The 15,578-nt window shown below is 32.9% G+C and overlaps 1 protein-coding gene across 1 annotated transcript in view; it reads right to left on the bottom strand.

Annotated features, from left to right (window-relative positions):
• The window catches only part of LOC108733603 (integrin alpha-PS2), a 173,424-nt gene extending 158,321 nt beyond the window's left edge, over nucleotides 1-15,103 (bottom strand). The window contains exon 1 of the mRNA XM_018464836.2: nucleotides 14,690-15,103. Within this exon, the coding sequence (XP_018320338.1) occupies nucleotides 14,690-14,859 (170 nt within the window). The 5' untranslated portion in view covers nucleotides 14,860-15,103. The remainder of the gene's footprint in view (nucleotides 1-14,689) is intronic.
• Nucleotides 15,104-15,578: the final 475 nt, after the last annotated feature.

Raw genomic sequence — 15,578 nt, 5'->3', positions numbered from 1 at the left:
AGGAGATCGGGCTGAAACTATAGCTACAAGCTATCCAAGGATGGTACTATAGAATGTCACCTCAAGGTAGGCCTAGTGGCGTCATCTCTTGGTTAGGCCGGAAACTTATCAATCCACCCTCGTAATGAAAGAAATCAGAAAAGATTAAACAATCAATCAAATGCGGAGGCAGAACAGAGGAAACCTAACTTCTTCCTTCCTGGAAAGCTGCAGAAGCGTTTTTAACGTAATTTTCAAAGAAATCACCATCATCACAAGGTCGTCAGTCGTAAGACTGGTTGGAGATGCACCTCCACTCCTTGCTATCCTGACTTAATCTTCGCACTTCCCTAAAACTAGAAAATCCCACATCTTTAACTATTTGCAAAGAGTAATCTAATGTAGGTCTACCTCTACTCCTGCTAACTCCTGTTTCTGCTTCTAATATGTCTTTGACTAGACCTTAATGCTCGAGAAGATGTCCTATCTCGCCTATTTGTTATTGAGTCCTCTGTTCTCCTATTTATTCTAAAACCTCTTCACTTCTAACTCTCTCTATCATTCGCCTGTAACAGCACATTTCGTTTCTAACCTTTTCTTTTCCGCCGTTCCCACTGGTTATGTTTCGCACCCTTACAGTGCCGCGCTCCAAGGATACACTTCTAACAATCTTTTTCGAATTTCTAAATTAATCGTTCGCAAACATTAAAAATCAACGAACGCTGCATAAATTCTAGCCACCCTTTTAATTTCAAACACTATAAAATGCGTTTAAATGATTCTCGCGCTCTAATAAAATACGCATTGAAATAAAGATGCGTATCAAATCCATTTGAAAGGTCGTCGAAATTGACTAATAAAGTTTTAAGTACAACTTCAAATAAACCATTAAGCATCGCATATAAACAAACACAAAAAATGAGAACTTATGAATTATTAACCTACAACCGCAGATAACGCACTTCCTGTACGAATCTGGAATGCTTACGTCATACGAACTGACACTCAAATTTACTATACTGACACTCGTATTATAAATAAATGCATGTAGATGAGGTCCATTTACGTAACATTAACATTCCTAGCTCGTGCACAGTTTGTACAAATCAAAAATAGCACCGACAGAGAGAAAAGCCGCCGAACTTTGAAGATATACTGTGTAGATATACGAGGGTGGATTGATAAGTTTCCGGCCTGACCAAGAAAAACAAGGTTTTTAAAAATTTTTTTTNACACTAACAAGGAGATCGGGCTTTAAAAAAAATGGTAGGCGTTAAGAGATTACTTTCATAGAATGTCACCTCAAGGTAGGCCTAGTGGCGTCATCTCTTGGTTAGGCCGGAAACTTATCAATCCACCCTCGTATATTCATATATGTATGTATGTGTGTCTTTTTGATTTGGCAAACGAATTACGATTTGCTTTCAGCGTAGTTAATAAAAACTAGGTTATTTGTACGGTCTGATCCGCTTGAAAAACGCCCAACACAAGATCACTCCATTTCTTGTTTTTCACTATTCTAGATATAGAAGGAACTTGTTAGAATAAGCAATCAGCAAGTGAGGAAGAAAAAGTAAGGAAAAGTATCTCAGAATCGATAGGAGGTGTCAGCTAACTCAAATTTGTATTGGTTATGGTATAAATCTTGGCAAATACGAGGGTGGATTGATAAGTTTCCGGCCTGACCAAGAAAAACAAGGTTTTTAAAAATTTTTTTTTTTTATTTCTCAACATAATCTCCTCCAAGGCTGATACATTTCTCATAGCGGTGTTCCAGTCTATTAATGCCATCTCTATAGACTGATTCGTCAAGCTCCTCAAAATAACCATTTACAGCTTCGATTACTTCTTCATTGTCCGCAAATCTCTTACCGCCAAGCCATTTTTTGAGATTAGGGAACAGAAAATAGTCACTCGGGGCTAGGTCTGGAGAGTAAGGAGGGTGCGGCATCAATTCAAACTTTAGATCGTTGATTTTAGCCGTCGCAACGATTGACGTGTGCGCTGGTGCGTTATCGTGATGAAACAAGATTTTTTTCTTCGCCAGATGAGGTCGTTTAATTTTCACCTCGTGGCTCAAACGTTGCAATAAGTCTGCGTAGTATTGACCAGTGATAGTATTACCCTTTGCAAGGTAATCAATGTATATAATACCTCTTGCATCCCAAAAAACAGTAGCCATAACCTTGTTCGCCGAAAAAATTGTTTTTGCCTTCTTTGGAGTTGGTTCCCCTGGTCCAATCCACTGTTTAGACTGTTCTTTGGTTTCAGGAGTGTAGTGGTGGACCCACGTTTCGTCAACGGTTACGAATCGACGCAAAAATTCGCTTGGATTACGCTTATACAATGACAAATTTGCGGTAGAAATGTTTTTTCGAATCAATTTTTGGTCGACTGTTAGCAAACGCGGCACCCATCTTGCACAGAGCTTTTCCATATGCAAATGTTGGTGCAAAATATGTTGCACACGTTCATATGACATCTTACAGGTCTCAGCTATCTCACGCACTTTCAATCTGCGGTCTCCCAGCACTATTTGATGAATTTTTTCGATCATATCTGGAGTTGTGACCTCAACGGGGCGTCCTGAGCGAGGCCCATCAGAGGTGCTCACACGACCCTTTTTAAACTCGGAAACCCACTGCTTAACGGTTGAATATGACGGGGAGGATGTCCCCAGTGTTGAGTCCATCTCTTTTTTAATTTCCTTCGGCGTTAACCCCTTCAAATAAAAGTATTTGATGACAGCACGATTTTCCTGCTTTTCCATTTTTACGAAAACCACAGAGGCGTCTTGTTCAGCGTGCTGTCAAACCTACACTAGCAAGGAGATCGGGCTGAAACTATAGCTACAAGCTATCCAAGGATGGTACTATAGAATGTCACCTCAAGGTAGGCCTAGTGGCGTCATCTCTTGGTTAGGCCGGAAACTTATCAATCCACCCTCGTAATGAAAGAAATCAGAAAAGATTAAACAATCAATCAAATGCGGAGGCAGAACAGAGGAAACCTAACTTCTTCCTTCCTGGAAAGCTGCAGAAGCGTTTTTAACGTAATTTTCAAAGAAATCACCATCATCACAAGGTCGTCAGTCGTAAGACTGGTTGGAGATGCACCTCCACTCCTTGCTATCCTGACTTAATCTTCGCACTTCCCTAAAACTAGAAAATCCCACATCTTTAACTATTTGCAAAGAGTAATCTAATGTAGGTCTACCTCTACTCCTGCTAACTCCTGTTTCTGCTTCTAATATGTCTTTGACTAGACCTTAATGCTCGAGAAGATGTCCTATCTCGCCTATTTGTTATTGAGTCCTCTGTTCTCCTATTTATTCTAAAACCTCTTCACTTCTAACTCTCTCTATCATTCGCCTGTAACAGCACATTTCGTTTCTAACCTTTTCTTTTCCGCCGTTCCCACTGGTTATGTTTCGCACCCTTACAGTGCCGCGCTCCAAGGATACACTTCTAACAATCTTTTTCGAATTTCTAAATTAATCGTTCGCGAGCATAGAAGTGACTTCTTTTTATTAAGGACGACTCGACCCTGCGCTATCCTCTGCTTTATATTCTACTACTCATTCCGTCCTGACTTATCTGACTTCCTACAAACCTAAAATCAGCCACTTTTTCTAATTTTTCATGTCCTATCTTTATATTCGTTTCAAAGAAATATAAAAATAAAATAAAATGAACTACATAAATGCTTGATCTTTAGGCATCTTCCTTCTTGAAAATCCTTTAATTTATTGTTCTTTGCTCATTTTTAGATATTTGGAAAGTTACAAATACAGTGACTACATAATAACTTTACCTATTTTATGGAAAACATCACCATCAAACCTAGATAAGGTATATATGGAGTTACTAATTATTTCGCATTTGGGATACACTGCCTTTGTGCATAAATCTTTAAATACTATCTAGATTCTAGAACGTGTAGCAGTCTTGATAAAAACAGTCACGAAACTATTTGATTGCATCGTATAATACATCGACGTCATCTATGCGAAGGTTAATTGCAAAAAGCAATAAATTAATATTCAGAATGTAGTATTTATATTTAAACAAATGCATTTATAAAAAAGCATATTGCATGCTTTAAATTAGTCCTACTCAACATGCATTTATTTCATATTAGATTTCATAAAGTTAAGACGCAGACGCGTTCGCAACTCTAACGTTAATATTATTATGCATCTATAAATATAAAGATACAAATTTATTCATGATGCAAGAGTGTTTACTTTCTCTTAAAACCTGGTTTAATTTAAAAAAAATGGTAGGCGTTAAGAGATTACTTTCCCGTCCAGTTGTCCGAACACACGTAAAGGACACTTCGCTGAAATTCCTGTATCCCACACGTAATTGATAATTAGAGTTGCCTCGCGTTAATTTATTATACGACAAAATGTGAAAAGGCAAATTTAATTACAAAACGTCCATATTTTGAGCATTTGATAAATTATTCGCATTTAAAATGATGAGTGTCATTTCTTTAAAAGTAACATGATATTTGATAACTGAAAAGGAAAAACCACATAAACAAGTGACTGTCGGTAATTGAGTTAAAAAATAATTTTATTTTTCTTTTGTATTCACTATTTTTCTTTCTCTGAACAATAAATTCATCATCACTCTGTATAAACAAACTTCGGTTTTGGGTGTGTTGTGTCATTGATGGGCAGATATCCATTTATAAACCAGTGACCCAGAAATTAGAAAGAGCTACGTATAGATATAGAATTCATTGATTAAAACACCATAATACAGCAAATGAGTAAAAGCAACTTGGGAATTGTAAAAATTTCTTTGACTTTGATATAAATTTTATTGCAATGCGCTGTCATCCATATACATAATCTAGTATCGAATTGTGATCCAACGTAAAGCCATTTAATCATGTTGTATTTTGTGCAGAAGATATTGTGAGTTTAGTTGGTTTAGGACAATTTTCAGAGAATCAGGTTATTTTCATATAGACGTGGATGAAAAAACATATTCAACATCTTCATTATTTATTATGACTCCGCCTATATTAACCAGCCGCTTAATATGAAGTAATTGCAGTGTTAAGTTTGGTTGTTTATATTAAAATCTCTATGGGAAAGTTTGAATATAACGACTCCGTTTAAAATGACATATCGTTTATGACTGATTCTCAAGAAATCATATCCGGCTATAGTGACCCAAATGATTAATAATAACATTTTCGCCCATTTTTCTAACCCTTCTTATGTATATTGATATTACAATTCATCGTTCTATATTCCACTATATACAGATAGGCACTTGCCTGCCAAATATATATGTTTACCTATTTTATTTGGTAACTATTAAAATTATGAAGTGAAATAAATTAATATTTGTGTTGATGTTAATATGCAATACGTAGGATTTCAAATATACCGAAGTTTCACACGTTGTTCACAACTTACTTTTATTATGTTTTATCTAACTGCAGTAACTCTTTTATATATGCACTTGTATCGGTAACAGCTATATATACTTCTGAAACCGATGGACTAGGTAATAAACTAAAGTTCAACCATAAAATAGATAAAAAATACATTAAAACCCTTAAATAGAGAACTCCCACAAGATGTAAAACATTAAAAACATTTATAATTATCGTTTGCGATAATAAAACAACATGTTACTTATATGCCAAGTTGAGACCATAAAACTACATAATACCTAATACTTCATATCTAACGAGTTTATACGATAAAATAGTGAAATAAATAGATACATATATCATTTTCTACAATTATTTATCTAGTACATATTATAAAAAATCAATAGTCATCAATTTTCTGTCAATTAAAAATAATTTAAATAAAAATATTTACATGAAACGATTTGTCCATTCAATGAATATATTTAATGTTGAGACATTTCGGTCACAAACCTTTGTGGCCCTTTTTATACCAATCAAATTAAAAATAAATGTGGCCTTCAAAAGGCAATTATATTGAGCTTAAACATAGGACGGTAACTGATGATATAATATGCGAAACAAATAGATAACAAACCTGTAAATTGAATTACTATCACCTGGTTGGTTCTTATAAAACATGTAGCAGTATTACAAAATCAAAATTAAATTTTTGTGAAACGAAGTGAATTATCCAATTGGAAAAAAACCTAACTTCTGTTCTTGGTCATACTGAACCAAAACTTGGTTAGCTACTAGTTTATTATAAACAATAGAATTGTCAATACCAAAGAAGTTTTGAAATTATTAAGAATTGTTTACACTAATAGTATTAAATTATATTATCGTTCACTTCATATGTAGAACAAATTGTAAATGTGGAAATTAATAAAATGATAAACAGAGTTGTTTTGTTGAATAAAATTTAGTTGTAAATAGTATTTAAACGTTTACAATTATTTTGATCATGTTTTATGTTATTGTTTCTGATATTAAACGCTTTTCCTAATTATCTAATATGTATTTCTGTGTTCTCTCAATCCATTTCATAGTCTAAATTGTGAATGCGTTTTAAGATAACAGACTCCGGTTTATCTAAAATATATTTTGTACCTGTTATGTTCATTCGCACTTGCTTTGAGGTGTCCTTTCGTTTGTCCTGCATATGAACGTCTGAAGATTTGTTTTTTTGTCTAAATTCATTCCATTATCAATTTCAATTTACAAAATAAAAATATTTTGCCTTAAAAACTAGTTAAGTAGTAACTTATACATTATTTTAAAAATTTTAGCAATTTTCATATATTAGTCTTAAAAATGTATTGCTAAAAAGTTAAGAGGTATACCGTAGTACCTACAAAACATATTGTAGGACTCGTTTAAGAAAATGGAAGTTTGTGTACTTCTGTGCTTCGTGTGGAAATGTGCAGTGATGGTATATTTAGAATTGTGACTCAAAGTTGTCGCCGAGGAAAAGAACAAACTAATTCTAACTGTAGACTGCAGCCCGCTCTTGACTGCCTCCGTCTGGGGCCGATTTCATTTTATGAAGGAAATGGATAGGCAGAATTATAATTAGCTTAGATCCGGTTCTGACGTCTACCTCCAGCTACCGTTGTTCTCTAGTCTAACTGCACATCTAGACACCAATTTGTCACAACCCCTTCTCAATAATATGCGGGCCGTTAAATTAAGAGACAAAAATGCATCAGTTTCACAAAAATTACAATAAAGCGTTGCTAGAGATTTTGTTGGTTATTTTTTTTCAGTAACCTACCAGATTTTGTGAATGTCCTTTGTAAGTTACTTCAGAGACACTTCGTTTAAAATCGATAAAATTATGTTAAATATTTACCAAAAAAAAAAAACTAAATATTTAACTGTGAGTGAACGTGATAGTGATTTAACAATTCAACGTAAAAATAATCTTTAACAATAGTCTGTTCTTTCAACATTGTCATTTAAAAAGGTTTCTAAACGATCTTTTCCTATCTTATGCAACATTTACTTAAAGTGTTGTCAAAAGATATGAGTCTGCAGTTTTTAGGGTTCCATTACTCAAAAGGAAAAAGGAACCCTTATCTAGGATCACTTTGTTCGCTTGCCTGTCTGTTAAGACCCTTTTTCTCAGGAACGCGTGAGGTCAAAAAGTTTAAATTAATATCAAATATTGATGATGTGAAAAAATCAAAACTTCTACGTCAATGCAATCAAAAGATACGTCCGTTTATACAGCACACTTTGACGCTCGCAAAGGAATCTAACTCATAATGCACTTCCCGTTGACCTAGAATCATGAAATTTGGAAAGAAGTTCCAATATTTTATAGTACAAGTAAAAGGAAAATCGTTTTGGGGACTGATTTTAAAGGGGAATCTATAGCATACTTGAATAAAACGGAAAAAATCTTTGAGACTCAATTCCCATGGCGTACCTTTTTTTGCAGTTTATATAATAAAATTTTCTAAAGGTTCCCCGTATAACTCAGACAGGACAAATTACAATTAAGGGAGAGTCTAGGTCATTCGTTTAGTTCCGTTGGCCTCGAAAAACAATTTGCTGTCAAGCAGACGACCCATTTGTCTGATGATCCGGATGGAACATTGAAAAATGAAAATAGTGAAACAAATAGGTCATGGATTAGTAAGAATAGATTAACACAGAAAATATACGTATGCACATTCAGTGTAATCTTTCAAAAAACCTTCCACATTTCTCTTAAAAAAAAAACGGGATGCGCAGATTGTTTCTAAATTGGAATGTTTTTAAAAACAATTTCAATTTTCATTAATTCACTGAAGTGTACGGAACCATTTAACTGGTACCCAATCGATGTTGCATTTTAAAAGGGAACTTGTTAAAAGCAAGATGAAATTATGATTATAAACCACATAATAGTACCTTCATTACTGTATATTTCTTTAAAAGATTCTGTATATAATTGCCCGCTTACATTATCATCGGTTTACAACCAACCTATCGTAATCAAGAATGGACAATGCCCTATTCTTAACATCACACCGCTAATACCTTAATATAAAGTAATCTGAAAGGTTCCCATTTTTCTACATCTTAAAAGTATTTTTAGCAGACGACAACTCGAGAAAGCAATAAAGATAAAAGTAAATTCTTTTCATTGCTAGACCTTCGATTATTTACCTACTAATAAGGACAGGTAACAAAATAACAATACATATACCTACAAAATTCCTAAGTAAGGATTGTAGTATTAGACTTTACAGACCCAAAAACCAAAATACGACATAATAAGAGAAAATTCCATTTATATCATCAATAGTTACAAACCGATCTTTACATGCATACTTTTGACTCAAACATGGAAATACAGATAAGAAATAAATAGAAAACCTAAAAAATATCAAACCGCAAACTTTGGTTTCACCAACTAAAATCCTACTAATCTTCTCTTCCTTGAATATGATAATATCACGGGTACGTTACCATTTAAGGATTTATGTAACTGCACCCGTAGTGGCAACATTAAAAAAATATAGAACCATTTTGAAGAAATATAAAACCTCCCAACCTTGCGATCTAAGTGATAACAATAACCACAACAACTTGTACACAAATGTTGGACACTTATGTTAATTTTGAGGAACATAAACGAACCTTTTAAAGTTATACATTTGCATTTTTCTGCACTAAATGAGAGCATGAAATACGTAACATGTGTCTAGATTTGGTTGCTGTTATTACTTATTACTAACGTTAAATTTTATGTCCTAACAAAATACTTTTTATTTCATTTATCAGCCAGCCTCCCTAAAAATTCCTGAATAAATTATTTTAAAAACTTTAGGTCCATTCTAATTCTTTGTGGTAAAAACATAAAAATGGTACCTAAGTACGTATAGTGTGATATTCACATCATTGTAATTCCCTAATTAATATACTTATTTTAAGTGCATCATTCAATAATCAAGGTACAACTTGAATGCATTTGTATAAAGACAACAGTTGGTAATTGCTAATTGCACAGCTGTTATTTTACATTACATCAGTGACTTCTGCAGAATTACATAAGACGATCGACACGACGGTCAGAAATTTTTGCTCATCGCCAAATACCACTTGCAGTACAAGGACACAAACTTTTATTGATTTGACATATAACCTACATATATATGTAAGTGTACACAACAAAATATAAAAGCTATTTTCGAATAAACCTTACAAGGAATTGTTACGAATCAATCAATATTTTGTACAATAATCAAGACAAGAAAAACGAGCCAGTAAAAATATTATCATGCTTTTTTTTTTATCTCAGAAAGAAGTGAACAATGCTCCTTTTCCTCGACTTGCTCAAACACTACAATTTCTTCTCTGTTATCGGCCACATCTCCGCAACCCTCAATAATAAAGGCAACAAAAATAGACCATAAAGAAATTGAAACTTTTATTAGGCTTATAAAGTGACACTTACTGTTATTGTTGTATTATAATTTTACAGCCCCGATTGTAATCCGACACTTCCAGACAACAGAAAAATTGAAAGGACCATAGCAAATAAAATGCATTTAATGAATAAGAAACACCCAATTTAAGCCCCCTCTAAGTAAACTTACAAACAATAAAATACAACCACATATAATGTATAGTAGTGCCATAAACATAGTTTTTATGTGCGTAAATGAAATATTTTTATGAATAAAAAAGAGCTGGATATCATGTAAATAATTATCGTTCTCTATATACCACGCAAAAACAATGAAAATGATATTTGTTTATCTAATAACAATAACAAAATAGTTGACAAGGTTGACTTGCAAATGTCTCCTAAATTAATAAAAATTAGTGAATAAAACTGAGAAAACCGTAGAAGACAGTGAAAAGAGTAAAGGATTCTAAAATAATTTGTCTAAAACTGAAAACTTGAAACACTAACGTAAATGAAAGTGTAATTTTTCGCCAAAAGCTGTTACAGGTGTTTCCTCAAGATTTGCCATCGAATTAATAAATAAATAATTAATACGAAAACAAATATTATTGTTCCGTAATAGCAAGGTCAATATTGTTTATAATGCTGTAACGTCTAATTTGAAAAGCGACACTAAAATGAAGTGAAAATAGGCAAATTAAACTATGAACTATACAAGAACATTAAAGACAACCAATCTTACTTAAAAATTAAAAATGTCACCGCTACTGTCTTTTCCATGAAGCATTCCTTTAAACAGTTCTTTCAAACTTAATAAAACTGCTTTTACTACAATTTTTTTGTACCTACTGCACGTCTGTGTTAAAGAAAAAGAAAAAATTCACGGTGCTCTAATTGAAATTAATTGCAACTTTAGTTTTATATGGTCAAACAAGAAGATTGGCCTTCGTATGCCCAAGACAGAAAACGAGTGCATAACCTATTTCCAGAAAAGGCAGTGGATTTTAATTGAACAATACTGAGAAAACTGAACATATGGAATGATTTCGATTGTGGATTTTCCTTTCTTATCGCTACCAGCTATATTACTCAAAACTCCAATCAAATTCTTTCGAGATATATATCGATTTTACTTTGTAAGAGTAAGAGTAATCACTAATAATTTGAAGTGAGCTTGGGTTTTACTCACTGATGATAATTAATGTACATAATTCAATGTACTATATGAGTTAAAGCCCGATATTTGACCTCCTAAGGTATACTGATCTAGTTTTTTCCATGTTTCACCATTACCTGTCGTTAAGCCCCGGAATTGATTGAGATTCAGCTTTTCATGATACTAGACTGATCCAGCTAAATTCTTCTTCCGGCTTCTGGTTTCCGTCGTGCTTTGGGTTGATTTCTTCCAAACACTTCCTCGGCCGCTACTGTCAGCATCTTCAGTAGCAGCTGCTAAAATGTTTGAAAGAAACCAACCCAGGCTACGGCGGAACCCAAAATCCAGAAGGAAGAAATGTGTTCTTAGTCAATAAAATAATCTATTTCGATCTTAGTCTATCTATGTGCGATTGAAACGAGACAGTCAAAGACAAAAGCCTATTTGTCCTGCGTTTATTTAGTACCTGCCAAGGCTGATGTTCGAAATTTCGAGGCCAAGGCTGTATAGAATAGAATTTAAAATAAGTGCTCTTCCGGTTTATGTAAATGCAGAAGATGAAACATACCATGTAACTTTAAACGGCACAACGCGTTACCTTGTCAAATTAAAGGAGAATAATTTTGTTGATACAATTACACAATGTGATTAATCAGATTGATTGTAATCATGCATTAGTAATTCTATTTTTAATTATAATATTCACTGAACATCTAAAAACTATTGTGCATATTTCATTAGATGTATTATAAGTAAATCTCTATTTTATGTTATTATATTAACTGCATCATTCTTCCTTAAACATTTACTTCTTAGTTTTAGTCAATAAAATAGCCTGCAGATAATATTTTTAGCATTACAATTCCTAGACTAATCCTAAGTATTACGTAATTGAAAATCAGTTTTAGTCATGTGGAAAATCGTAGATATTTTTGCTTTTATTTTAATTTCAATACAGAAAAAACACCCAGTACAGCAAATTTTATAAAATTGCCAGGCGCACCTTTTGTTTAAAAGCTAAAGTTAAAAATAATTTTTTGACACATAGCCTTCTACAAATCTTAGTCATAAGAAAGCAAATTAGTCACTGAGAAAAAAGAAATAAAAATATTATTCATTGATGTTACTAAAATTTCGAAGCTACCAACTCACCTGTCTAATTATCACCGTATGACAAACACAGCGAGGAAATTTTAACGATAATGACATTTTTAATATTATCTAAATTAGACGTAAAATCGATTTTAAATAGATATTACATCGTTAACAACGATGCCACTATAATTATTTCATTCAGTGTTAATTTACTACTAACTACCTGAAAGTAAAATATTAATGGTTGAAAGTTGAAAGTCTGAATCAGTAGTTATTGTACTATAACTACAACAGGATAACTCAATCTCTAAAAATATCTTTTTCTATACATTTTTTAAGAATACGTTTACTAAATGCTCGAAAAATTAAATAAACTCACTTTTCGTTAACTCTTAGCAAAGTTCATAAGAACATCCACAATTGCTTTGATATTTCTTTCCCTACTTTACAACACGCTATACAAGGAACAATAAATCCTTACACACCTTTTTTATTGTTTGTAACACAATTTGCCCAGATGCGACACAACTACAATTTATTTTAGTCTACAAATAAAACGGAACCACCCGAGTATTATATGGCACCTAATAGCTTTTGTTAAAATCTTTCGAGGAACTTCAAATTTTCCATTTCTCATTCTTCTTATCGGCGTTATACCCATCTGACCCTCTGTCGTCCCAAAACATGTGTGTCTATCTATTACATTCGTTCCGGGTAACTGCCAGATATTAGCGTCCCTTTTACTTCCTTTCGCCCTCAAACAAAACACGTGTTTGTCATATTTTCCGATGACAACCGGCAAGTTATTTTACAGTGGTCGTATGCGGCATGACAAATACATTAAAAATACCATTTACAATTTTAAAAATAAACACCTAAAGTGGCAGAACAATAATCATATAAAAACACTATCTTTGCTACACTGCATTCTTCTATATTTCGTATATATCATAAAATTTCCTAGTTTTTGATTTCAATATTTAAAAAGGCACCTACAAAAAAGCTTAAAATGAAATATTATTCTGAAAATTCATTTTTGAATTTTTTACCCACTACACGCTACGTCAAATTAATAAGGGAAAAATTGTTGCTTCATATTAAAATAACTCACTTTGAAAAGATGTCTAAATTGTATGCATGTTTAAAAAGTTATTGTATTAGAAAAGTATCCATCCTATTCCTAAAAATAATAATTTAGCAGACCATAATAAATCTTTATAAGCTTTTATAATTATTCTAGCTATACAATGATATTTGAAAATATATGTATGAAGCAATTAGGTACCTAAGCTGTCAGACTTATTTTAGAAAACGTTTATAACATATGTAAGTACGTTCCTATGTCGTAGCTAAACATATGTACATAGAACCACATCGTTTAAAATTAATGGATTTATTTACTTTATGTGTTAGCAAAAAAAAAATGAATTATTTAACCTTCGCTGCATTTTAAAGAAGTGTGGATGTATCATACGAGTTTTACTCATTCAATAAACGAGTCAACATTTCTAGACAATTAAAAATGGTAATTTTTGTCATTGTAATGAAGTCACTTTAGACATTTATATACAATCATTTTGATGTTGTTGTTATACTAAAAATATTAAAGTTTTTCAACTTTTCTTTTAAATGTTACTTTTACGTTATGTTACTATTTGTTATCGCCTTTTTTATCAATTTTGTGGTCGAAAAACAAAGGCAATTGTTTATTTTTTATTTTATAAGCCAGCATACTTTCGCTATCGCTCCCCTCATCATACAAATTTTTATGCATTTTACGTCGATGCTTTTAGAAAATGATTTGGTAAATTGGAAAACGTAAAAATAAGTGGTGAAATTAACATATGATTGACGTATTCGGACGTATTAAGTAGATACTTTATTCTATTTATTGTCTTGCATTTGTGTATTTTTATCTATTACTGGTTAAATAGAACGGTGGTGGAGGTACTTTGTGTTTTTTTTTTGGTGGGGCTCTAGACAAAATTCACTCCAAAACTTTTTTACTTGTTTGATTGGGTTAGGTAAGGCTAGGATTAGTTTAGGTTACGCCAGTATCTTTTTCAAATTTTAAGTCGTTTTATAATATGCCCAATTATGCAAGGCATGTTGCAAAACAATACTTGAAGGCGGGCACTATGTTACAATCAATTTAGCGCCCCTACGCATTTTGCAAAACTCCTAGGCGTATGACAAAACGTCTAAATATGACACTCATGTAAAATTTAGCTATTTATTTGGCAGCTTTACAATTTGCCAAATTATTTTCCAAAGGTCTTGACATTTTATAAAAAACCAAATTTTTCTACATCCCTACTACATAAATAACAAAAAAAATATATCATAGGTCGAAGCAATTGTCGAGATATTTCTTTCCTTTAATTTTTGTTACTTTACTATATCAATATGTTGCATCAAGAATACACCGTAAACAATATCCATTATAACAAATAAAATTGTTTTTTAACGTTAGTCAGAAGAAGTAAAAAAGTTGATGACGGCACGCGTATTTTACAATCGTTTCGTTTAATTAACGTGCGCTAAAAATAGCGCATCGCACACAGATTTCCCGGTTTCTGTCGAAAATGCGTGCAGAGAGCGAAAAATTTCCAACTTACCAACTTTCGCCTCGCGTCCTGTGCGTCGCGATGCTAAATCCAAACATGGACTCGGACTGGCCTTTATGCCTAACATAATTAACAGTGTCAACGTTAAAACAATTCACAACAACAAATAAATAAACGTTAGCAACAAACACACCACTCAAAAACTTCGGACACGTGCACATTTTTCTATTGTCAAACTTTTCCGGCTAAGAAGCACTTAAACAACTAAGGATTTGTGCATGAAGATTAGAGCGGACATAAAAAACGTGTGACAAATTCAAAAATCTTCAAATTAGTAGTTGACAGCTGAGAAAATGTAAAGTTGATCGCATCTTTTGAAATGTTCGCGCTGAACCGCTTCAAGTTTGAGCGCGACTGGAGTCCTGTGCACGTTGTTTAAAGTGTAGGCGCCAAACTGTGATGTAATCGAGCGTGAAGGAATAGAAGTTGAAACTAATTATCTTATGCCAGTCCTGTGAGGATTATGGCGCACTCTGTTGGACAAACAGTTGACAATATCCTGAAAGCTGCACCCCGACATCCAAACGGACATTTCCAAGTGTAGGCAGTATATCGCCATCTAGTGGGGTTTTCCTGCTAATGAAGTACCTCATGCATAAGACAAAAGCTTATAATGGACATCGTTGAGACATCTGTTATTGTAAAGCTAGACACTGCAAAATGATCGTATAAACAAAAGCGAACTATACACTGACAATTAATATGGTAATTGTAATGGTAACGCTAATGAACAAACAGAAAACTAAAATAGAAAAATGAAAGTAATCTTTACAATATTTGAAATTTAGTTTTACATTATGAACATCTCTGTACACGTACCTGAAGTATTATCGAAAATTAAAAAAAATTATGAAATTAAATAGTAAAAATTTCTAAACAA

This window comes from Agrilus planipennis, unplaced genomic scaffold (assembly GCF_000699045.2).
Source record: "Agrilus planipennis isolate EAB-ADULT unplaced genomic scaffold, Apla_2.0 scaffold41, whole genome shotgun sequence".
In the NCBI taxonomy this organism is placed as follows: Eukaryota; Metazoa; Arthropoda; class Insecta; order Coleoptera; family Buprestidae; genus Agrilus; species Agrilus planipennis.
This window is presented reverse-complemented; position numbering and strand designations above follow the sequence as displayed.